Source organism: Oncorhynchus keta, chromosome 5 (genome assembly GCF_023373465.1).
Source record: "Oncorhynchus keta strain PuntledgeMale-10-30-2019 chromosome 5, Oket_V2, whole genome shotgun sequence".
NCBI lineage: Eukaryota > Metazoa > Chordata > Actinopteri > Salmoniformes > Salmonidae > Oncorhynchus > Oncorhynchus keta.
Window position 1 is genome coordinate 27,046,292 of NC_068425.1, and position 25,108 is coordinate 27,071,399.

Below are 25,108 nucleotides of genomic sequence, written 5' to 3' on the forward strand. Positions count from 1 at the left end.
TAGGTCGATGTTGTTCTCTGAGGCTGACCGGAACGTATTCCAGTCCGTGTGATCAAAATAATCTTGAAGCGTGGATACCAATTTGTCGGGCCAGAGCTGAATGGTTCTCACTGGTTCATCCTGTTTGAGTTTCTGCTTATAAGACGGTAGGAGCAAGATGGCGTCGTGGTCAGATTTGCCGAAGGGGGGGGTGGGGGAGGGCTTTGAAAGCATCGCGAAAGTTAGAGTAGCAGTGATCAAGGATTTTGCCCATGCACGGAGCGCAATCAATATCAAAATAGCTAAAAAGTAGTAAGTTGTTGAAAAGTTACTAATTAGCTAAAATGCTCAAGTTGTCCGTGATGAGATTCAAACTCGGAACCTTTGGGTTGCTAGACATTTGCGTTATACACGCACCCATCCATCCCAACTTAAGCAATCATCTGTCTTATGTACCCATACCAAATGTAACATATGATACAAATTTGTGTGCCCTGGATTTACATGTACTATGTTACATCTAGTCTATGAGACCAGGCTGGATTACATAGATCTAATACTCAAGTATTGTTTGCTTACAAACATTTGAACCACTCTTCAACTTAAAATCGCTCATTCTTTGCAGATGGCATTGAAGCTGAATACTCTGTGCTCCTCTATGACGTCATGGCTACAGTCTCTGCCCCCTCCTCTGCCTCTGTCCTCCATCACCTCCCAGAGCTCAACTTCTCCTCCTGCCCCTGTCCATCCATCCAGACCCTGAATGCCACCACACTGCCACCCCTCATCAACCCTCCCTCCTTTGGATTGTCCTGTTTCACCATGACCCTGGGTGGCCTCTCCAACCTAAGCGCCCTGGGCATCCTGGCCAAGTCCTATGTACGCTTCAGACATCGGGCCAAAGCTCCGTTCCTGTTGTTAGTGGGGGCTCTACTGCTAACCGACCTGGCTGGTAATTTGATCCCTGGTGCCTTTGCCCTCCATCTGCACCTGGGTCAGAGTGGGAGGCACAGGGTGGCTGCAGGAATGCGTGACACCACCGAGCCTGCCGGGATGTTCTGCCAACTGTTCGGTGCCAGCTTGGTGTTCTTCGGCCTGTGCCCTCTATTACTGGGCAGTGCCATGGCCGTGGAGCGTTGTATGGGCATTACCCAGCCCCTCCTCCACTCTGCCCTGATCACGGTGGCCCACATGCGTCTGGCTGTCCTCCTGCTGTCCCTCCTCGCCCTGCTGCTGGCCGGGCTCCCCCTGGTGGACGTGGGTAGTTACACAACCCAGTTCCCTGGTACCTGGTGCTTTCTGACAGTCCACGGGCCGCTCTCCACGGCCGACGCCAGCCTGGCCCTCACCTTCTCCGGCCTGGGGCTCACGGCGCTCAGCCTCTCCCTGATTTGTAACACCCTGAGCGGGCTGGCTCTGCTGCAGGCCAGACTCAGCTCCCAGGGCATCAGGACAAACACTACAGCAGCACCAGGACGATATGGAAGAACCTCCTCCTCTCCCCTACGCTCGCTGGATGTAGAGATGATGGCCCAGTTGACAGTGATCACGATGGTGTCCTGTGTGTGCTGGAGCCCCTTTCTAGTGAGTAGCTAGAGCCTCCACTGACATTTGACCTTGTTTATACTGTAGATGGTTTAACATTGGTAGCCTGCTTATTGTAGACAAGGCTTTTGCTTGTTTAAACACAGACACATAAGTGCTTCTAAAATGAATAGTAGGATACAACATATTCACCTCCTTTATTCAGGCCTGTCTCATATACAGTGTGCCTTTCAATGACCCACAGTGGCTTTTATGTCCCTAACATAGTGGCTTTTCTGTCCACCATCACCAGATCTCCATCTCTCTGCTGGTGGGTCAGTTCTGCCGCGGCGGGCGAGGCTCCAGCCACACAGTACGTCAGTCAGAGAAGCTGGTTCTGTTGGGCCTCCGCATGGCCACCTGGAACCAGATCCTGGACCCCTGGGTCTACATCCTGCTCAGACGGGCTGTGCTGCGCAGGGTCTTCCGCGTCCTCCAGCCAGACTCCAGGTCCACCCTGACACAGAGCAGCTCCTGCACTACAGCCTCACGCAGACAGGGGATTGGACTACATTGAACCATGAATGTGTGTAAAGATATTCCCATTTGTGGATACACTCTCTGTGATGAACTGAGTGAAGAGAGAACTCAAAAACACCAAGTGAAACAGGTTTGAGATACTGCACATCGATGCATAGGCCTACAGTACAAGAATGTGGACATGTACTCATAGCAGAAGGGCAGTTGGCAGTCATGAGTTGGTCAACTCATAAACACATTAGAGATGTTTCACTTAGTTTAGTGACCTGTAAACACCTGCAAGCTTATCAGTCTCTAATTTGTACTACTGTATTTGTGTTGAAATGCTTCTAAATAGTGAAGAAGAGGCGAAGCGACAGGGTTTTTTACTCTGTCCAAAATCTTTCCATGAAAATAAGACCACGAAGTGGGGAATTTTTGAATGGTCAATGCCAGTGTCAAATATGGTCAACAAAAAAATGTAATTGCTCATTTGCTACATGAGGCTTATTTGATCGAATATAGGTTTTGTAATGGTTAGGTTGTTACACGTGGTATTTCGGCAACTTTGGAAAAACAATATCTATCAGTTATGCCTGTTGTTCACACGCTTTTTCTGCACTCTCATTGGCTAGAATGGTTCCACCTGATCTCGCCTCCCGCACCTGCTTTCCATCTTTGAGGACATGTATGTCCATTGTGAGATCGACCACTTGACTATCTTGTCAATATAATAGATAATCTTTGTTGTAACCCACCAGACTGTTGTAATGTTTATGTCTACTTTAAATTGCGGCATGGAATTGCTTCATTGTGATTCAAAATAAACAGCTGCTCTTTCAAGTTTAATTTCAACATTTGTAGAACGAATTAGGCTACTGTAGAGGTCAAAACTATTTGACTTATAAGGAAAGTATAGCCTACCTGAGAGCCTCTGTATGACAAAGTAGAGAATAGATCAGGGCTTTTTGCATCACACACATATATCGTATCAGTAGGATATCTGTATACAGTACACAGTATTTATCTGAATTTGATTTAATAGTCTCAATATGTAGCAACACTTGCAATCATTGGTCAACTAGATGAAGTGAACCTGAAACAGGCGGGCCAAGAGGCGGATTCTCCTTCGTCATCATAACATCGGCCAATGGGATTGAGTCGGTAATTCGATGAGGAGCTAATGGCTGAGTTCACAGCGAAAGAACGATACTATTTGGGCGGTGCTGTTGGGGTTCGTCGCAATGCAATAACATTCAATATGGAGTACATAGTACTGTGATTCTTATATTTCGGCTACTACAAATAGATAAGTATCCATTAACTGTCTAGTCATTCATCATTTAGTGAATCTGTTTCGGAATTCTTTAGAGCGCGTAGGCTATGCATTTGATGTTCATAAATTGATGCATTGTTACATGAGGCGTTGTTCTAAAAGCAATTTGGTGTGGTGACAGTTAAACTGTTGTAACATTTAGATACGTATTAATGTAGCAATATTTCAAATGATAAATGTTATCTTTGCAACGAACTCAACAGCGTGTGGTGGCGATTCTAATTTGTATACAAGCCTGGTAGTGGCTAAAGCGCTATTGAACGTTTTGTAGAATACTCGGTTACTAGGTGAAAGGTTAGGGACATCGCTCTCAAATAGTTCGTCGTCGGGTCGTGTATGATCATAAGTAAGAGACCAGGCCTACGCTCTGTAGGCAACGCTGCATTATATGATAAAAAAATTTGCACAGTGCACTTTAACTAGCCTGCCTAAAATAAGAAATAAATCACGGTTCAAACACCAACTATACAGTATGTAATCCTATAAGCCATGCTATAAGGTCGAGGCTACCTCGCATTTAATTTGAATTAATTACATATATTTACATTTTCACTGTTGAAATTAGTCAAGTTAGGTAGTCATTTACAGTCAAGTTAGTCATTTTTATAAGAGAGACTGGTCCAAAAGCACTCTTACCTCTGTCCTCCACTGCCACGTGTAGTACACCCTCTATCCTTACCCCTCTGCCATTACATTTTAACACCATGCTGTAGGCCTGTCTCGCTCACTTATCCCACCCTTATAACCCTTTGAAACTCCTCTCCACTGCTAGGATGCGCAATGCAGCGAGTGCCTCTTTGTCTCTGGGATCGCTGGGTCTGCTGCGTCTCTTCGGGGTCCCCTGGTCCTGGAGCTTAGCAGCAGGCTTCGGGGTCTTTCTGGGCACAGGTGGTTGGAAGTACCTCTACATCGTAGTCCGTACTGCCAAAAGAGACCTAAAGTGAGTGCCTTTAATTTGTTAAGAATATGTAGTGTGCTTGCGTCAACTTCTACTACCATTAAAAAAACACATTTAGACTGCTGAAGCAGGCACACACATTTTCTTCAGGAAATGTACCTTTTTACTAGTTAGTCATCATCACTATAGGTAATGGTAAAATAGTAACATTCCCTCACTAACTCCCTCTCTGTACTCCTTCCAGTGGCCTTTACGTGTTGTTACGAGTCAAGATAGCCTTGTGGCACCACCTACGGCGCAACAGCAATATCCCCTCCATCTTTGCCCAGACGGTGAAGCAGCACCCAAATAAACCCGCCCTCGTCTACGATGCCACAGGAGAGACGTGGACCTTCACCCAGCTGGACCTGCTGTCTAACGCTGTGGCCCAATGGGCTCTGGCCCAGGGCTGGGCCCCGGGGGATGTGGTGGCCCTCTTCATGGAGAGCCGGCCCTTGCAGGTGGCCCTCTGGCTGGGCCTGGCCAAGGTGGGGGTGGAGGCAGCACTCATCAACTTCAACCTGCGGAGGGACGCTCTCCTGCATTGTGTTGGAGTGTCTGTGTCCAGAGGGATCGTGTTCGGAGCCGAGCTGGCTGGTGGTAGGTGGGATTTGGAAATGTGGGGTTTGGGGTAGAGGTCGACCGATTAATTGGAATGGCCAATTAATTAGAGCCGTTTTCATAACAATCGGTAATCTGCATTTTTGGACATGATCATGGCCGATTAAATTGCACTCCACGAGGAGATTGCGTTGCAGGCTGACTACTGTTATGCAAGTGCAGCAAGGAGCCACGGTAAGGTGCTAGCTAGCATTAAACGTATCTTAGAAAAAACAATCAATCTTAACATAATCACTAGTTAACTACACATGGTTGATGATATTACTAGTTTATCTAGCTTGTCCTGCGATGCATATAATCGATGCAGTGCCTGTTAATTTATCATTGAATCAATGCCTACTTTGCCAAATGGGTGATTTAACAATCGCATTTGCGAAAAAAGCACTGTCTTTGCACCAATGTGTACCTAACCATAAACATCGACGCCTTTCTTAAACTCAATGCACAAGTATATATTTTTAAACCTGCATATTTAGTTAATATTGCTTGCTAACATGAATGTGTTTTAACTAGGGAAATTGTGTTACTTCTCTTGCGTTCTGTGCAACAGAGTCAGGGTATACGCAGCAGTTTGGGCCGCCTGGCTCGTAACAGGAATATTTAGACTTATGGATGCCACCCGTTAGATAAAATACGGAACGGTTCTGTAATTCACTGAAAGAATAAACTTTTTATTTTCGAAATGATAGTTTCCAGATTTGACCATATTAATTTTCCTAAGGCTTGTATTTCTGTGTTTTATTATGTTATTATTAAGTCTATGATTTGATATTTGATTGAGCAATCTGACTGTGCGGTGGTAGGCAGCAGCAGGCTCGTAAGCATTCAGTCAAACAGCACTTTAGTGTGTTTGCCAGCAGCTCTTCACAATGCTTCAAGCATTGTGCTGTTTATGGCTTCAAGCCTATCAACTTCTGAGATTAGGCTGGTGTAACCGATGTGAAATGGTTAGTGGGGTACTCGTTAATAGTGTTTCAAACGTCACTCTCTCTGAGACTTAGAGTATTTGTTCCCCTCTGCAAGGGCCGCGGCTTTTGTGGAGCGATGGGTAACGATGCTTCGAGGGTGGCTGTTGTCGATGTGTTCCTGGTTCGAGCCCAGGTAGGAGCGAGGAAAGGGACAGAAGCTATACTGTTACACTGGCAATACTAAAGTGCCTACAAGAACATCCAATAGTCAAAGGTATATGAAATACAAATGGTATAGAGATAAATTGTCCTAGAATTCCTATAATAACTACAACCTAAAACTTCTTACCTGGGAATATTAAAGACTCGTGTTAAAAGGAACCACCAGCTTTCATTTGTTCTCATGTTCTGAGCAAGGAACTTAAACGTTAGATTTTATTCCTATTCTATCCCTTTCTCTCCCATCATCTTTCTCCCCCTTTCTCTCTGCCTCATCTCTCTGCCTCATCTCTAAGCCTCATCTCTCTGCCTCATCTCTAAGCCTCATCTCTCTGCCTCATCTCTCTGCCTCATCTCTCTGCCTCATCTCTCTGCCTCATCTCTCTGCCTCTATTTCTCGCACTCCTACCTCTCCCTCCTCTCTTTCTTTGTCTCCTCAGCCATGTTGGAGGTGAGCTCATCCCTGAGCCCGTCGATGGTGCGGTTTTGTACAGGAGAGCTCAGTGTAGACTGTCTGGCCTCCCTGTCTGCCCAGAATCTGGACTATATCCTGGCCTCGGCCCCTACACTGCCCCCTCCTTCCTGCATCCCACCCAAGAGCTTCAATGGTGAGTGTCCTCCTTCCCCTCACATCTTATTCTTCATCCAGTCTCCTATAACTTACAGATGTGGCTGTGGCTGGACACTTATTTTGAAGCATTTCAGAATGTAATATTGTGTATAACACCATAATACTACACACTACTATGCTCTCTTGCTGCCAAGGTAACATATACCTCACAATCTCTGGGCAGTCTCCAACAAGATAAAATGTATCTCGCCATATGTAAAACAACTATCAGCTAATACCCATCTCACATTGACAGCTTAGTAGGTCAGAGCTGATGGGTAAAATATGGCCACAAGAAAAAAATGGATCTGTATGCATGGTGTGTTTTCCACATGAATATTCCACTGTCATCCTCACTTTTTCAAGTGAAATAAAACAGTTCAGTCACTTTTCCTTGTCACTCACTGTCTCGCTCAGACAAAGAGCTGTAATTACCAAGACTAAATTGGAAGCTCTTTCCCTAAGATGATTCATCTACCCCAATTTCCTGGTGATTTTGTATTCTACTCAGTCCTGGTTATTTTTTGGTATGCGTGTCACAGATTCAGTCTAGGTCAGATGTGGCTTTGATTGACAGCTCCAGGTATCAGCTGAGCTTTGAGTAAATAATGTGTTGTTGGTATGAACTTATCTCCAGGGGAAATTAACTTCTCCTCACATACCCTCAGCCAATTCCATGTATTTGATGTATTCCAGTTCTAGCGTACCTGATTTAACCTGTCAACTAATCATCAAGCCCTTGATTAGATATATCAGGCCTCCTGAGTGGCGCAGCGGTCTAAGGCACTGCATTGCTAGTGTCCCACCTGGCCAACATCCAGTGAGATTGCAGAGAGCCAAATACAGAAATACTCATTATAAAAATTCAGAAAAGATACAACTATTTTACTTAGCTTTAAAGATTAACTTCTTGTGAATCCAACCACGGTGTAAGATTTCAAAAATGCTTTACGGCGAAAGCATACTTTACAATTATTTGAGAACATAGCCCAGCAGACAATCATTACAAACAGTAACCAGCCAAGTAGAAGAGTTACACAAGTCAGAAATGGAGAGAAAATTAATCACTTACCTTTGATCTTCATATGTTTGCACTCAGAAGACATTCATTTATGCAATAAATGTTCCTTTTGTTCGATAAAGTCTCTCTTTATATCCGAAAACCTCAGTTTGTTTGCTTTTTCTTAATTAATCCACAGGCTCAAACGCAGTCACAACAGGCAGACAAAAAAAAATCCAAATTGTCAAACGATGTTTATATTCAATCCTCAGGTTGTTTTTAGCCTAAATAATCGATAATATTTCAACCGGACAATAATGTTAACATGAAAGGCACTCTCTCGGTCACGCGTATGAAAAAGCTCTGTGGCACGGCAGGGTCCACTCATTGACTGCTCTTATTCCCTCATTTTTCAGAATACAAGCCTGAAACAATTTCTAAAGACTGTTGATATCTAGGCATAGGAACTGCAATTTGAGTCCTGAGTCAATGGATACTGTAATGACATTGAATAGAAAAATACAACAACAAAAAATCTTACTTCCTGAATGGATTTTCTCAGGTTTTCGCCTGCCAAATCAGTTCTGTTATGCTCACAGGCATTATTTCTTTCAGTTTTGGAAACTTTAGAGTGTTGTCTATCCAAATCTACTAATTATATGCATATCCTAACTTATGGGCCTGAGTAGAAGGCAGTTTAATTTGGGCATGCTTTTCATCCAAAATTCCAAATGCTGCCCCCTACCCTAGCGAAGTTAACTTGGGTCAAATGTTTCGGGTAGCCTTCCACAAGCTTCCCACATTAAGTTGTTCCCATTCCCCCTGACAAGAGCTGGTGTAACTGAGTCAGGTTTGTAAGGCCTCCTTGCTCGCACACGCTTTTTCAGTTCTGCACACAAATTTTCTAAAGGATTGAGGTCAGGGCTTTGTGATGGCCACTCCAATACCTTGACTTTGTTGTCCTTAAGCCACTTTGCCACAACTTTGGAAGTATGCTTGGGGTCATTGTCCATTTGGAAGACCCATTTGCGACCAAGCTTTAACTTCCTGACTGATGTCTTGAGATTTTGCTTCAATATATCCACATAATTTTCCTACCTCATGATACCATCAATTTTGTGAAGTGCACCAGTCCCTCCTGCAGAAAAGCACCCCCACAACATGATGCTGCCACCCCCGTGCTTCACGGTTGGGATGGTGTTCTTCAGGTTGCAAGCTTCCCGCTTTTTCCTCCAAACATAACGATGGTCATTATGGCCCAAAAATTATATATTTGTTTCATCAGACCAGAGGACAGACCAGAGGCTTTTTTTTATGGCGGTTTTGGAGCAGTGGCTTCTTCCTTGCTGAGCGGCCTTTCAGTTTATGTTGATATAGGACTCATTTTACAGTGGATACAGTGGATATCCAGCATCTTCACAAGGTCCTTTGCTGTTGTTCTAGGATTGATTTGCACTTTTCGCACCAAAGTACGTTCATCTCTAGGAGACAGAATGCATCTTTTTCCTGAGTGGTACACCGGCTGCGTGGTCCCATGATGTTCATACTTGCGTTGGTTGTGAGTATCAGTCTCACTGTTGTAAATAGAATGTCATGTTATTTAACCTTCCCTTCCTCTCTTCATCCTCCCCTGCTTCACTCTTCCCTCCCTTTTATCCTTCCCCACCCCCCGTCCTTCTCTTCACCCTTTCCTCTCTCCATCCTCCCCTGCTTCCCTCTTCCCTCCCTTCCTTTTATCCTTCCTCCACCCTCCCATTTCCCCCCCTCTCCTTCTCTTCACCCTCTCCTTCACCCTTTCCTCTCTCCATCCTCCCCCACAACCACCAACCCCAACAGATCGTCTGTTCTATATATACACCTCAGGCACCACAGGACTCCCGAAAGCTGCCATAGTGGTGCACAGTCGGTGAGTCTCTCAGTCTCAGCATTCTAATATCCAGCAGCGAGACACTTGTCTGGTGTATTTCTGCGTATAGTAATTCCCAATGCTATAGCATAGCTTAGCACCCACTGCATTCATGTATTTGATTATTGAATCCGTTTTGTGTTGTTCTATCTTCAGGTATTACCGTATCGCTGCTTTTGGCTACCATGCTTTCCGCATGCGCCAGGATGACATCATCTACGACTGCCTTCCCCTCTACCATTCTGCAGGTGTGTGTGTCTTCTCTTCATCCATCTCTCCATCTTTTGCTTCTGTCCCATCACCTTCCACTGTCTTTCAGGAGTCATTTGGTTTGGTCTGACAGTGTGGTCCTGATTCTCCTCCTCAACCTGTCACCTTCACTGGCTGTCCAATGTTCCTTTCCTTTACAGGTAATATCATGGGTGTAGGCCAGTGTCTCATCAATGGACTCACTGTGGTGGTGAAGAAGAAATTCTCAGCCAGTCGCTTCTGGGAAGATTGCATCAAGCACAACTGCACTGTAAGTAGAAAAAAGCTTATGTATCCTTTTCTATGAGCATAGGAAGAACATCCTGACTCTTAGGTGGCAGATGTGCAGCTATAAGATTTTTGATTGAAACCTGCATTGAATTTAAATCTGATGTCTACGCTGTTCCCCATCCGTCCACTAGGTGGTGCAGTACATAGGGGAGATCTGTCGCTACCTGCTGTCCCAGCCGGTGCGGCCTTCTGAGAAGGGTCACCGGGTTCGCCTGGCGGTGGGGAATGGGCTGCGCCCTAGCGTCTGGGAGGCCTTCACCGAGCGCTTTGGGGTGGCCCAGGTTGGGGAGTTCTACGGAGCCACTGAATGCAACTGTAGTATCGCCAACATGGATGGCAAGGTAGGGGTCATGGGTAATGTTGTCAACTGCCTTAATCAACAAATATGTAAATAATAGAGAGCAATATATTTTTGCTAAAGACGACAACTTTTATAGAGCCACAATACAATGCTGTGTACCTCAATGATCTATTCTTGGGCCATTATTATTTCTTATTTACATAAAAGGCTCTTCCTGTGGTATCAAATACTTTTTATGTCTTCTCCACTGACAAGGTGGGAGCTTGTGGGTTCAACAGCCGCATCCTGCCCAATGTGTATCCAATCTGCCTCATGAAAGTGGATGAGGAGACCACAGAGCTGGTGAGGGACAGGCACGGCCTGTGTGTGCCCTGCCGTCCTGGTAAGTAAATGGGCACCGATATCGAAAGTCTACATTTTTAGACACAATATCGATAAATATAGGACTTTTACAAAACCAACTGTGTGAATGTTAACCTGGGTAACTGTAAAGCATGTTGTGAAAAATGTAAAAAGGGATTCATAACTAGACTTGGATAGATTGACCTCTCCATGTACGACTCCTCTCTTCAGGGGAGCCAGGGCTGCTGGTGGGAAGGATCAACCAACAGGATCCGCTACGGAGGTTTGATGGCTACGCCAACCAGGATGCCACCAGGAAGAAGATTGCCAACAATGTCTTCAAGAAAAATGACTCGGCATATCTGTCAGGTAAATCCACAGGCTCTTAGTGTGATTAAACAATAATTGTCGATTTAATGTTTATTTTGATTATCATACTTGGAATTAATGCTATTATATCAGTCATTATCTTTTTATTATTTTTACCACAATGTGATTTGTCATCAACTCACCTCTCTGCCTCCTCCCAGGGGATGTGTTGGTGATGGATGAGCTAGGCTACATGTACTTCCGGGACCGCAGTGGAGACACGTTCCGCTGGAGAGGAGAGAACGTCTCCACCACCGAGGTGGAGGGAACACTGAGTGGTCTGCTGGGCCAGGCCGATGTGGCTGTGTATGGGGTATCTGTACCAGGTGAGATGAAGTTCACATTATGTGCACCATGTTACATGTATGATGGTGACAGGAGTTGAAACCAGGAGTTACTCTCCACTTAAAGGCCCAGTGCAGTCAAAATTCTGTTTTACCTGTGTTTTGTATCATTGTACAGCTGATCATTGTACAGCTGATGAAACAAACTCTGTAAAAGTGTTAACAAAATTGACCAGTGCTATTTCCTGATAGTTTCTGGTTGAAAATATAATCTACACAGGAACTTCTAATCAGCAGGTTTTGCATGGGTGGAGTTTCGGCTTGCCTGGTGACATCACCAGGTGGTAATTCTAGTTAATCGACCAACAAGAGTTCCGAACCTCTCTGCCAGTAACAGCTAGTTTTCAGTTGTCTCCTCTACACTCAAACCACTCCAAGGCCAAATTCTTGCTTGAGAAATTGTTTTTTGCTAAAAAAATAAATAAAAAAGAAGCCATTTGTTTATTTTTAAAAATTTTAATGGAAAAATAGCACTATTGTTATTAATTGTTACCCATAAATGATTTGGTATTGATGTAAGAACAGCTGAATTGGGCCTTTTTAAATGTTGATTTGACAGCATTGTCCCTGTTAAATAAATGTTAAACTGGACCAGTCTACAGAGAGGTTGCGTGATTAGGAAGACTTTGGCCCTTTGCAGCATGGTGTTGTGAAAAGCCTGGCGTGTTGTTTGTCTCCCCGTAGATGTGGAAGGGAAGGCAGGGATGGCTGCCATCGCAGACCCAACAGGGACATTTGACTGTGATGTGTTCCTGCGAGAGGTCCAACGGGCCCTGCCCCCTTACGCCCGTCCCGTGTTCCTACGCATCTCCCCACAAGTAGACACCACAGGTGAGTGGACTGGACACAAGGCTAATTCTAATGTGAAATATCCATCAATTGTATTTTTTTATAAGGCCTTGCATAAAGCGTCTAATGCTCATTCCAAGAAATAATCAAATATATTAATGACCTATTTTCTTTGTTTCCCTCCTCCTAGGTACCTTTAAAATCCAGAAGACCCGGTTGCAGAGGGAGGGATACGATCCGCGCTTATCAACTGATCAGATTTACTTTTTGAACTCCAGAGCAGGGCGTTATGAGGCTGTGAATGAGGAGCTACACAGTGCTATAGTGGAGGGTAGAATGGCTCTATGAGATGGACTATATTAAGATGGGTTTACACGACACGTTTATGAGACTGCTTTGAGCCACAGCTTGTTGTAGCTACGTTAAATCTAATCACATAACTGTTTTCACGAGACACGGTGGTATGGACAATCCTCACGACCAAGTGAGGAATCTTGTAGTGTGTGAGCCCTGTCTGTGCCACATGGTTTAGTGTGTGAGCCCTGTCTGTGCCACATGGTTTAGTGTGTGAGCCCTGTCTGTGCCACATGGTTTAGTGTGTGAGCCCTGTCTGTGCCACATGGTTTAGTGTGTGAGCCCTGTCTGTGCCACATGGTTTAGTGTGTGAGCCCTGTCTGTGCCACATGGTTTAGTGTGTGAGCCCTGTCTGTGCCACATGGTTTAGTGTGTGAGCCCTGTCTGTGCCACATGGTTTAGTGTGTGAGCCCTGTCTGTGCCACATGGTTTAGTGTGTGAGCCCTGTCTGTGCATACATGGTTTAGCGTGTGAACCCTGTCTGTGCCACATGGTTTAGTGTGTGAGCCCTGTCTGTGCCACATGGTTTAGTGTGTGAGCCCTGTCTGTGCCACATGGTTTAGTGTGTGAGCCCTGTCTGTGCCACATGGTTTAGTGTGTGAGCCCTGTCTGTGCCACATGGTTTAGTGTGTGAACCCGGTCTGTGCCACATGGTTTAGTGTGTGAGCCCTGTCTGTGCCACATGGTTTAGTGTGTGAGCCCTGTCTGTGCCACATGGTTTAGTGTGTGAGCCCTGTCTGTGCCACATGGTTTAGTGTGTGAACCCTGTCTGTGCCACATGGTTTAGTGTGTGAGCCCTGTCTGTGCCACATGGTTTAGTGTGTGAGCCCTGTCTGTGCCACATGGTTTAGTGTGTGAACCCGGTCTGTGCCACATGGTTTAGTGTGTGAGCCCTGTCTGTGCCACATGGTTTAGTGTGTGAGCCCTGTCTGTGCCACATGGTTTAGTGTGTGAGCCCTGTCTGTGCCACATGGTTTAGTGTGTGAACCCTATCTGTGCCACATGGTTTAGTGTGTGAGCCCGGTCTGTGCCACATGGTTTAGTGTGTGAACCCTGTCTGTGCCACATGGTTTAGTGTGTGAACCCTATCTGTGCCACATGGTTTAGTGTGTGAGCCCGGTCTGTGCCACATGGTTTAGTGTGTGAACCCTGTCTGTGCCACATGGTTTAGTGTGTGAGCCCTGTCTGTGCCACATGGTTTAGCGTGTGAACCCTATCTGTGCCACATGGTTTAGCGTGTGAACCCTATCTGTGCCACATGGTTTAGCGTGTGAACCCTATCTGTGCCACATGGTTTAGCGTGTGAACCCTATCTGTGCCACATGGTTTAGCGTGTGAACCCTATCTGTGCCACATGGTTTAGTGTGTGAGCCCTGTCTGTGCCACATGGTTTAGTGTGTGAGCCCTGTCTGTGCCACATGGTTTAGTGTGTGAGCCCTGTCTGTGCCACATGGTTTAGTGTGTGAGCCCTGTCTGTGCCACATGGTTTAGTGTGTGAGCCCTGTCTGTGCCACATGGTTTAGTGTGTGAGCCCTGTCTGTGCCACATGGTTTAGTGTGTGAACCCGGTCTGTGCCACATGGTTTAGTGTGTGAGCCCTGTCTGTGCCACATGGTTTAGCGTGTGAACCCTATCTGTGCCACATGGTTTAGCGTGTGAACCCTATCTGTGCCACATGGTTTAGCGTGTGAACCCTATCTGTGCCACATGGTTTAGCGTGTGAACCCTATCTGTGCCACATGGTTTAGCGTGTGAGCCCTGTCTGTGCCACATGGTTTAGTGTGTGAGCCCTGTCTGTGCCACATGGTTTAGTGTGTGAGCCCTGTCTGTGCCACATGGTTTAGTGTGTGAACCCTGTCTGTGCCACATGGTTTAGTGTGTGAACCCTATCTGTGCCACATGGTTTAGTGTGTGAGCCCTGTCTGTGCCACATGGTTTAGTGTGTGAGCCCGGTCTGTGCCACATGGTTTAGTGTGTGAACCCTGTCTGTGCCACATGGTTTAGTGTGTGAGCCCTGTCTGTGCCACATGGTTTAGTGTGTGAGCCCTGTCTGTGCCACATGGTTTAGTGTGTGAGCCCTGTCTGTGCCACATGGTTTAGTGTGTGAGCCCTGTCTGTGCCACATGGTTTAGTGTGTGAACCCGGTCTGTGCCACATGGTTTAGTGTGTGAGCCCTGTCTGTGCCACATGGTTTAGTGTGTGAGCCCTGTCTGTGCCACATGGTTTAGTGTGTGAACCCTGTCTGTGCCACATGGTTTAGTGTGTGAGCCCTGTCTGTGCCACATGGTTTAGTGTGTGAGCCCTGTCTGTGCCACATGGTTTAGTGTGTGATCCCTGTCTGTGCCACATGGTTTAGTGTGTGAGCCCTGTCTGTGCCACATGGTTTAGTGTGTGAACCCTATCTGTGCCACATGGTTTAGTGTGTGAGCCCGGTCTGTGCCACATGGTTTAGTGTGTGAACCCTGTCTGTGCCACATGGTTTAGTGTGTGAACCCTATCTGTGCCACATGGTTTAGTGTGTGAGCCCGGTCTGTGCCACATGGTTTAGTGTGTGAACCCTGTCTGTGCCACATGGTTTAGCGTGTGAGCCCTGTCTGTGCCACATGGTTTAGCGTGTGAACCCTATCTGTGCCACATGGTTTAGCGTGTGAACCCTATCTGTGCCACATGGTTTAGCGTGTGAACCCTATCTGTGCCACATGGTTTAGCGTGTGAACCCTATCTGTGCCACATGGTTTAGCGTGTGAGCCCTGTCTGTGCCACATGGTTTAGTGTGTGAGCCCTGTCTGTGCCACATGGTTTAGTGTGTGAGCCCTGTCTGTGCCACATGGTTTAGTGTGTGAGCCCTGTCTGTGCCACATGGTTTAGTGTGTGAGCCCTGTCTGTGCCACATGGTTTAGCGTGTGAACCCTGTCTGTGCCACATGGTTTAGCGTGTGAGCCCTGTCTGTGCCACATGGTTTAGCGTGTGAGCCCTGTCTGTGCCACATGGTTTAGTGTGTGAGCCCTGTCTGTGCCACATTGTTTAGCGTGTGAGCCCTGTCTGTGCCACATGGTTTAGCGTGTGAGCCCTGTCTGTGCCACATGGTTTAGCGTGTGAGCCCTGTCTGTGCCACATGGTTTAGCGTGTGAGCCCTGTCTGTGCCACATGGTTTAGCGTGTGAGCCCTGTCTGTGCCACATGGTTTAGCGTGTGAGCCCTGTCTGTGCCACATGGTTTAGCGTGTGAACCCTGTCTGTGCCACATGGTTTAGCGTGTGAGCCCTGTCTGTGCCACATGGTTTAGTGTGTGAGCCCTGTCTGTGCCACATGGTTTAGTGTGTGAGCCCTGTCTGTGCCACATGGTTTAGCGTGTGAGCCCGGTCTGTGCCACATGGTTTAGCGTGTGAGCCCGGTCTGTGCCACATGGTTTAGTGTGTGAGCCCGGTCTGTGCCACATGGTTTAGTGTGTGAGCCCGGTCTGTGCCACATGGTTTAGTGTGTGAGCCCTGTCTGTGCCACATGGTTTAGTGTGTGAGCCCTGTCTGTGCCACATGGTTTAGTGTGTGAGCCCTGTCTGTGCCACATGGTTTAGTGTGTGAGCCCTGTCTGTGCCACATGGTTTAGTGTGTGAGCCCTGTCTGTGCCACATGGTTTAGTGTGTGAGCCCTGTCTGTGCCACATGGTTTAGTGTGTGAGCCCTGTCTGTGCCACATGGTTTAGTGTGTGAGCCCTGTCTGTGCCACATGGTTTAGTGTGTGAGCCCTGTCTGTGCCACATGGTTTAGTGTGTGAGCCCTGTCTGTGCCACATGGTTTAGTGTGGCACCACTACTTTGGCAAGACAACAAAATACTACAGGAAAGACGGTCATTTAGTGCGAGAGGCTCAGCCATGTTAGGATCATGAAAGTCATGTAGTGCACACCGGCTTTAAGAAAGTGACTGTCAAGGTGTCAGATACTGGAGACTGATATGCTGGAGTGGAAAAGCCTTATCATGCCTTTATAATGCATTGTAAGACGTGTCATAAGCATGCATGACCCCTTATAATGTCTTATCAACTCATAATGATCCTGTCTAAACATCCAGCAATTTTTTGTCAGTTGATATTTTCATACGTTGTGAAAAATAACATAGTATTATAAAGGCTCATCTGTGCTTAGAACACGTTATAAAGCAGTACACCTGCAGGCTTTAAGTAGTGTTATTGCTGAAGTCTCCATGTATTAGTGTTTCTCCCTGGATCTAGTCTAGATCAGGGGACTGAAGGGCTACTGATCAATCAATAGGGAAACCTTAGTACTGTTACAAAACCATCTTTTAACACTATCAACAACGTCCAAGGACAAGGTTGGATGAGGGCTTTTCCCCCTTTTGTATTTCTTAATTTGTGTTGTTTCTTAGTTTAGCCAAATGAAAACGTTCAAGCCTTCAACACTACGATGCACATAGAGCAGAGCAAGTTTTCACATGAAACCAGGATGTCTGTTAAAATGACAGCATTTGTCTGTTTGTTACAATGAGAGTGTAAAGGCAATGAGAGCTGGGACTGAACATACCACAGTCGTTGAGATACCAGTCTCTTGAAGATTGTGTTCTAGGCTATTTGCTCCCAACCTTGTAATAGTAGTGTGCCACCATGTAAAGAACAAAATACTGAACAGGTTTTTAGCAATATATGAGTGTCCATGTTGGATGAGGTGTTGCTACCTGTGTGTTAGTAGTATGATAGAACATGCCACAGCTGAACATGCCTCTTATTCCTAACACTAACTGTAGGAGTTTCGATTGCGAGATTACATTTATTTAATGTAAAACTTAACCCGATTACGTAACATGTTTGAAGTAATGGATGATATGCACTGACTGACCACTCAGGTTCACACACATTGATATTATGTGCCTTGTGGGAACCCTGTGGAAGCCCTGTGTGTCCTGGAACTATTGGGGTTTTATGCTCAACCTGACTAGGGAACTCCAATACATAAGAACATTATTTAAACAATATCTTCAAAATCTCAATTAGTCAGCGATCATGGTTTCCCTATTATTATGTAATAAAGCAATTTCTCAGAGTAATATTGTAGATAGAAATGATTGGGAACATTATTCTAGGTCTCCATTTTCATACATTTGTTTAGGTGTAACTCAAAATAAAGGTTTGTAAAAGACACCAGTGTTGTAAGGGCTCTGGCATTCTAGGACAAACTTGTACCTTTTTAGGGCTGCTAACTAGTTTCAGGTCTACCTATTTCAAGACTTGCTACCTTTCAAGTCAACATGTACACTGACTGTCCAAAACAATAGGACCACCTACTCTTTCCATGACATACACTGACTGTCCAAAACAATAGGACCACCTACTATTTCCATGACATACACTGACTGTCCAAAACAATAGGACCACCTACTCTTTCCATGACATACACTGACTGTCCAAAACAATAGGACCACCTACTCTTTCCATGACATACACTGACTGTCCAAAACAATAGGACCACCTACTATTTCCATGACATACACTGACTGTCCAAAACAATAGGAACACCTACTATTTCCATGACATACACTGACTGTCCAAAACAATAGGACCACCTACTATTTCCATGACATACACTGACTGTCCAAAACAATAGGAACACCTACTATTTCCATGACATACACTGACTGTCCAAAACAATAGGACCACCTACTATTTCCATGACATACACTGACTGTCCAAAACAATAGGAACACCTACTATTTCCATGACATACACTGACTGTCCAAAACAATAGGACCACCTACTATTTCCATGACATACACTGACTGTCCAAAACAATAGGACCACCTACTATTTCCATGACATACACTGACTGTCCAAAACAATAGGAACACCTACTATTTCCATGACATACACTGACTGTCCAAAACAATAGGAACACCTACTATTTCCATGACATACACTGACTGTCCAAAACAATAGGAACACCTACTATTTCCATGACATACACTGACTGTCCAAAACAATAGGAACACCTACTATTTCCATGACATACACTGACTGTCCAAAACAATAGGAACACCTACTATTTCCATGACATACACTGACTGTCCAAAACAATAGGAACACCTACTATTTCCATGACATACACTGACTGTCCAAAACAATAGGAACACCTACTATTTCCATGACATACACTGACTGTCCAAAACAATAGGAACACCTACTATTTCCATGACATACACTGACTGTCCAAAACAATAGGACCACCTACTATTTCCATGACATACACTGACTGTCCAAAACAATAGGAACATCTACTATTTCCATGACATACACTGACTGTCCAAAACAATAGGACCACCTACTCTTTCCATGACATACACTGACTGTCCAAAACAATAGGAACATCTACTATTTCCATGACATACACTGACTGTCCAAAACAATAGGAACATCTACTATTTCCATGACATACACTGACTGTCCAAAACAATAGGAACACCTACTCTTTCCATGACATACACTGACTGTCCAAAACAATAGGAACATCTACTATTTCCATGACATACACTGACTGTCCAAAACAATAGGAACATCTACTATTTCCATGACATACACTGACTGTCCAAAACAATAGGAACACCTACTATTTCCATGACATACACTGACTGTCCAAAACAATAGGAACATCTACTATTTCCATGACATACACTGACTGTCCAAAACAATAGGAACATCTACTATTTCCATGACATACACTGACTGTCCAAAACAATAGGAACACCTACTATTTCCATGACATACACTGACTGTCCAAAACAATAGGAACATCTACTATTTCCATGACATACACTGACTGTCCAAAACAATAGGAACACCTACTATTTCCATGACATACACTGACTGTCCAAAACAATAGGAACATCTACTATTTCCATGACATACACTGACTGTCCAAAACAATAGGAACACCTACTATTTCCATGACATACACTAACTGTCCAAAAACCAGGTGAAAGCTATGATGCCTTATTTAAATCACTTGTTAAATCTACTTCAATCAGTGTAGATGAAGGGGAAGAGATGGGTTAAAGAAATACTTTTATGCCTTGAGACAAATGTGTATATGTGCTATTCAGAGAGTGAATGGGCAATATAAATGGAGTATGGTAGTAGATGCCAGTGGCACCGGTTTGAGTGTTTAGAACTGCTACTGGGTGTTTCACGCTAAACAGTTTCCTGTGTGTATCAAGAATGATCCATCACCCAAAGGACATCCAGCCAACATGACAGAGCTGTGGGAAGCATTGGAGTCAACATGAGCCAGCATCCCCGTGGAATGTGTTCGACACCCTGTAGAGTCCATGCCCCGACGAATTGAGGCTGTTCTGAGGACAAAAGGGGTGCAAACTCAATATTAGGAAGTTGTTCCTAATGTTTGGTATACTCAGTGTATATCATCTGTAGACACATAATACTCACAAACATAAGACCATTACATGCTTTATTCCAGACTGTCCCAAGTGATCAGCCTTCATCATCTTGGACTAGGTAGTAAACTCAACTGGATCTGTCTAAGTAATTGAGCCTCCACTGCTTGTTAGTAATGAACCCCCATGGAGCCCTCTAGAGCACCACAGCAGCAGACAGCCTGACGGGCAGCAGTCTCAGTGGGTGTTCCTTACAGGCAGTGCAGAAGTAAGGAAACACCCGGGGTGAGATGAGGTCTGTAAACGTATAGAGGGGCGTCCTCTCCCGGGGGTCAAAGAAGGTCACCTTGCCCCTGTCCATGTCCAACACCACCCTGATGACCTGCGGCTCCTTCCTCATCATGGTCAAGGGCGCCCACGGTGCCGTGCACGCCTTGTGCTCGCCGTTGCGGAAGCGTATAGTCCAGAAGCCCTCGGCTGGCGTCAGCACATGCTTGCCCTTCCTGTTGATGGACTCGCTGGCCACGCCTACCACCCAGTATGTGTTAGCCTTTACCTCTACCTCCCAGCTGTGGCGGCCAGAGCAGAACCCCTCAGAGCCCAGTAACTCAGCACTGATGTCAAACCTCTCGGGGTTGTTTGGGAGCTTGAAGACCTGGGAGCAGCACTGGACCACAGTCAGATCCTCAGACAGGATGAAGCAGCTAGCGGCTGTGTTGGGGTCCAGAGTCACAGGAGCTGGGGAGAGAGGGGAAGATATGAGCCTCAAATGGAAGATAGAAATGATAGAAAGAGCAGAACTGAGATTAAATTAAATAACTTTATTTCCTGTGAGGAAACAGTACAGTCACTTCTACCGACTCATATTTGATTAATACTCACTATATTGAATGATGCTCTTCATCTTGTCCCAGATGTTGAACTTTACAGAACCCAGGTGCTTTGCCACATCAATCAGAGTTCCAGGAATCATCTTTGGATCCAGCGGCATATGCCAGGTTCTGGAATGACGACATTCAGTGATGAATCAAATCCTGTCTATTATACCAGCGAAAATATATCTTCTTTTACCATGAAATTGATGTATGATTGATTGTATCATATTTATTGCTATTTTGTGTCAAAGTAAAATTCATTTTAGCATGATGATCTGTTTTTATTAAAGGTAGACTCAGTGAAATTACATTGCCACGAGCAGCACCGCAGATATTGCGATGAGCGAGATTCAACTTTCACACAGTCATACACAGTATCTATATGTGCATGGGTTCGCTTCATGCTGCTAAAGCGTGGTAGGTACCAAAACAGCTAAGAAGTATAGCCTCGCGCTTCAACGCTCTTAGTTGTTGTATGCTGTTTACTTTGTGCACCTGCTTCACATCGCTGAGTCTACCTTTAAAAGCTCTATTCAATCAGTTACTCTTAAGCCGACATCCGCATAGCTGTTGTTTTGACGGTGTTGGAGGTGGAACTGTGTTAGAGCTGTCAAATACACAAGCGGCTCCTGGCATTACACCTAAAGTGGACATTGCTATTGGCTGCACGGAGTTGCCTTGTTTACCATTTTGAATACTGGAGTTTGAGATGTAATCTACACCTCAATTAGGCTGATACAAATCCTCATTATTTAGTTTTATGATTTTCTATTTGACTGTCATTATTTCCAAATTGCCTAAACGTTCTCATTTTAAACTTTCGACGTGAGTGGGAGGGGTGTGGCTTTGTGACTATGAGCAAGAGCATCTGCTCATCATTTTGACAGCTCCAACACAGTTACACCTTCGATACCGCCAAAACATCAGCAATGCAGGTGTCGCCTATCACTGGTTAAAGATTCATCTGATTGATTCTAGGACTAAGTTAAGAAAATAATTGAATCTGGAAACACACATTAGCCTTAGATGTGTCTGCCACATTCAGTAGCTAGATGACTGTTTTCAGTAGTATATTATGGGCACATGATAGTGAGGCAGTATGGGTCTCTGTCTATTTTTGTATTTTGCTTCTGTTAGCTCATGAGATCAACCCGTGGGTCAAATGAATGGCTATTCCTGACTCCACTTACCTCTTGATGATATCCTTGTAGTTCTGAAAAGCAAGTAAATGTATCACTTTTAGATGGACAGCTACAATATTCCACATGCATGTTATGTTTCTATATTTGAGTCTTTATTTTGCTTTGGGAATTCCCTTTGTACTGGAAGTAGGGTTTAACTTCATACTGTGTATACCTGTAAGAATGGGATGTCCTGAGACCTCATCTCTTGCTCTACGGTTCTGATGGTGTTTGAGAGGGACGTCAGTTCGTTGGACATCTCCTCAATCTTCTCCTTTAGAAGCAGACTCTTCTGATCCTCCTCTGCCTTCAGAGCATTCAATCTGGCTGCCTCCTCATCTCTCAGGAACTGGCGAAGGGTTTCAAACTCATCCTTTATCTGCCTTTCAGTATGCTCAACCTGGTTCTGAAATTAGACATGTTTAAGACATGAAAGACCTGAAACCCTCAATGAACCCAGGTTACATTACTGATGATGGGTTCCATGAGCATTAGAAGATGTATTGATCCAGAAAGGACACCATCAAAATCTTTCTAAAGTGCTAGAAATACAATACCCCACCTTGATGTGCTCTGCCGTTTGATCACAGACGACCATAGCCTTCTTGAACAGCTGCAGCTTCTCCTTTAATGGGGTCAATGCGGTCTTGAGTTCCTCCTGGAATGTAATGGCAAGATATTTACACTTTAACACAAACTACAGGGTAGTAATGTGTTGCTTTCAACTGACAGGTACCTCTGCATCGCAGCCCCCATCACAGCATTCAGCTGCATGTGTAAAGGTTCTCAATACCTCCTTGACTGGAAGATCCAGATCAATTGATAGCTTGACCTAGCAATTGCCACAGCAACATTAACAGAGTCTGGATCATGTGACTAAGTGACAGCGAGGGTGGAGACGATGATGAAACAAAAGACTACACACAGATTCAGAAAGTCAACGTTCCAGAGCAATGTATAGAATGTTTGGACATTGAGTTTTCTGCATTGAGGTACACTGAAGCTCATGATCCATGCTCTGTTGATGTTGTCTTTGAGAATTCAATTCTAACATTAAAATGTTTCTTGTTCCTAGAACAGGGTCAAGGACAGCTGGTGGGCCAGGGGAGGAGGGGAACGTAGAGGGGTACACTTGAGAGACCTGGGATCTGGTTTCATTCCTCCCAGGGGCCCAAGCATCGACCAACCCAACATATGAATGTATTAATAGAATGATCAACTTTTCCAAACCCCCCTGTTAACCATCCCACTGTGTCAAAGATGGTTTCTATAACACACACGGTTTTACAAAACAAAACTATCAAACAAAAAACAAAAAAAGTAATATATTCCTTTTCATGATGAAAGAAGTGCTGCTGGTTTAGTAACTTGTGAAAGTTTTGAGCGTTATTTGACAATGCGGGCGGTAAAGGATGGCAGCTGGAGGTTAGATGAGACTGAACATACAGATGAAAGTTAGTTTCCCTCTGACAAGCAAAGTTAGGAGCGAGGGTATGGATGATGAGTGACACATTCAGTGACAGTGACACTGACGGCACAGTGAAGACAACTAAGGATGTGTTCGCCTACCTTACAGTCGTGTGCACCTTCCCGAATGGGGTAGAGCCTGTGCCCCTTGTGTACCGCCGACGTCTGGCACGCAACACAGATGGGCTGCAGATCGTCCAGACAGAAGAGTGAGAGCGTCTCTCCGTGTTCCTTACACCCCATAGGGTTATTCCTGATGCTCATCTCCTTCCTGAAGGACTCGCAGGTCTTCTCCAGAATGGTGTTTACCACAAACTCATTCATGGAGGAACGCCTCCAGCATAGAGGGCAGAAGTGGCAGTCGTCCTCACTGTCCTGGGTACTCCAGCTGTCTTGAAGGCATGTTTTACAGAACCTGTGTCTGCAGGAGAGCACAACGGGTTGGTTGAAGATAATTCCACAGAGGGGGCAGGAGAGATTGTCTTCGCGGTGCCTGGATGTCATTCTGCCTGTCAGGTTTTTAAAACAGGGCTGGAGCAGCAGCAGGGTCAGATAAGGTTACTATGCTCCTCCCACCGCTGTTGCTGGGGTTCTCTGGGGTCTACCTCAGTTAAACTTTAATGCTTAAAGGAAATGAATATGTCCATAGGGCTTCCATCGGCTTGAGTAGTGGATATGCAAATAAACACCTCCCACTGCATGATAAATCACAGCTATCCACCAGATATCTTTGGAGGAAGACCAGAGAGTGAGTGATAGTCCCATTTCATTGACGCAGTGTTCTGAGATCAGTGTTGTTGGAAAGGTGGAGATTGGCACGTCAGAGTGATGATGCAAGGGGGTCTGCCTTATACAGCCAATAACATTTTGATGAGGGTGATGCAATAATCATTTGATCATTTAATAAGTCACAAGACTGGTGGGGCAGCGTATTCCAGAAGAATGATACGCTCCATCTGGGATCTCTGGGATCAAACACAATAACCAAGAAAAGATGGGAAGACGGTGAGTATTAATAGAAGGAGAGAATGTATTAGGTGGGAGGGAGGAGGGTAAGAAAATACCCCTCCACTGACCCCTGCAAAGTTTTCCACAGTCCAACTTAGCCTTGACTAAGTGCTGGGTCTAACATTTGACAAATCCCTGTCCTAAAAACAGCCCAGGGTCTGCAATGTCTTAAAATACTAAATTGTTGTACAAACGGGCCAAAATGTACTTTTATTTTTATTTTGTCCTAAATAAGTCAATTTAAGTCACCGTAAATGTCTAACCTGCATTTGTTGGTAACACTTTACCCAAAGCCTACAGGTATAATGCATTATGATGTGGTTGTAATGCATTTGTAAGACCTATAATGTCTTAAAAGGATAGTTAGCTTTTTTAAAAGATTAGCTCATTTTCAAGCTAGGGTGTTGTTGTTTCTGAATGTTACTAAATAACCAGCAAGCTCATTTAAAAACAGTTTGGTGGAAACAACAACACCCTGGGGAAGTTGAAAACAAGCCCAACTTTTTAAAAAGCAAACTATCCCTTTAATGCATTCATTTTGCTGTCCAGCTTTCTGGTGCCTGATGCTCTCATTCAAATCAGAATCA

General features: G+C 44.9%; 3 protein-coding genes across 38 annotated transcripts; 2 read left to right on the forward strand and 1 right to left on the reverse strand.

Moving 5' to 3' along the window:
• Positions 1-610: 610 nt before the first annotated feature.
• Positions 611-2,704, forward strand: LOC118380751 (prostaglandin E2 receptor EP1 subtype-like). Its single transcript, XM_035767731.2, has 2 exons — positions 611-1,563; positions 1,817-2,704. Exons 1-2 carry the CDS (start codon positions 646-648, stop codon positions 2,078-2,080), a joined length of 1,182 nt encoding a protein of 393 aa, XP_035623624.2. The 5' UTR covers positions 611-645; the 3' UTR covers positions 2,081-2,704.
• A 528-nt stretch (positions 2,705-3,232) lies between these two features.
• Positions 3,233-17,747, forward strand: LOC118380750 (long-chain fatty acid transport protein 1-like). Of its 4 annotated transcripts, none has more exons than XM_035767729.2 (13): positions 3,233-3,704; positions 4,131-4,298; positions 4,501-4,895; positions 6,340-6,651; positions 9,490-9,559; positions 9,716-9,807; positions 9,970-10,079; positions 10,231-10,440; positions 10,656-10,782; positions 10,974-11,111; positions 11,273-11,437; positions 12,140-12,286; positions 12,435-17,747. In XM_035767729.2, exons 2-13 carry the CDS (start codon positions 4,132-4,134, stop codon positions 12,590-12,592), a joined length of 2,091 nt encoding a protein of 696 aa, XP_035623622.1. In that variant the 5' UTR covers positions 3,233-3,704; position 4,131; the 3' UTR covers positions 12,593-17,747. The 4 variants fall into 4 exon arrangements, with proteins under 4 accessions (XP_035623622.1, XP_035623623.1, XP_052375256.1 ...); XM_052519296.1 differs by lacking the exon at positions 3,233-3,704 and adding an exon at positions 5,940-6,017 and having other exon boundaries at positions 4,150-4,298; positions 6,366-6,651; XM_035767730.2 differs by having other exon boundaries at positions 3,234-4,298; positions 6,484-6,651.
• On the reverse strand, positions 15,788-24,120 carry LOC127930098 (zinc-binding protein A33-like). 33 transcript variants are annotated; one of them, XM_052519325.1, is made up of 10 exons: positions 23,616-24,120; positions 22,609-22,704; positions 22,222-22,452; positions 22,056-22,078; positions 20,873-20,991; positions 19,345-20,728; positions 19,204-19,297; positions 18,734-18,874; positions 18,311-18,357; positions 15,788-17,887 (listed from the first exon to the last, which is right to left on the reverse strand). In XM_052519325.1, the coding sequence occupies exons 1-6, from the start codon at positions 24,015-24,017 to the stop codon at positions 20,187-20,189; spliced, it is 1,413 nt and encodes a 470-aa protein (XP_052375285.1). In that variant the 5' UTR covers positions 24,018-24,120; the 3' UTR covers positions 15,788-17,887; positions 18,311-18,357; positions 18,734-18,874; positions 19,204-19,297; positions 19,345-20,186. The 33 variants fall into 33 exon arrangements, with proteins under 33 accessions (XP_052375285.1, XP_052375283.1, XP_052375280.1 ...); XM_052519323.1 differs by having other exon boundaries at positions 18,687-18,874; XM_052519320.1 differs by having other exon boundaries at positions 18,640-18,874.
• Positions 24,121-25,108: the final 988 nt, after the last annotated feature.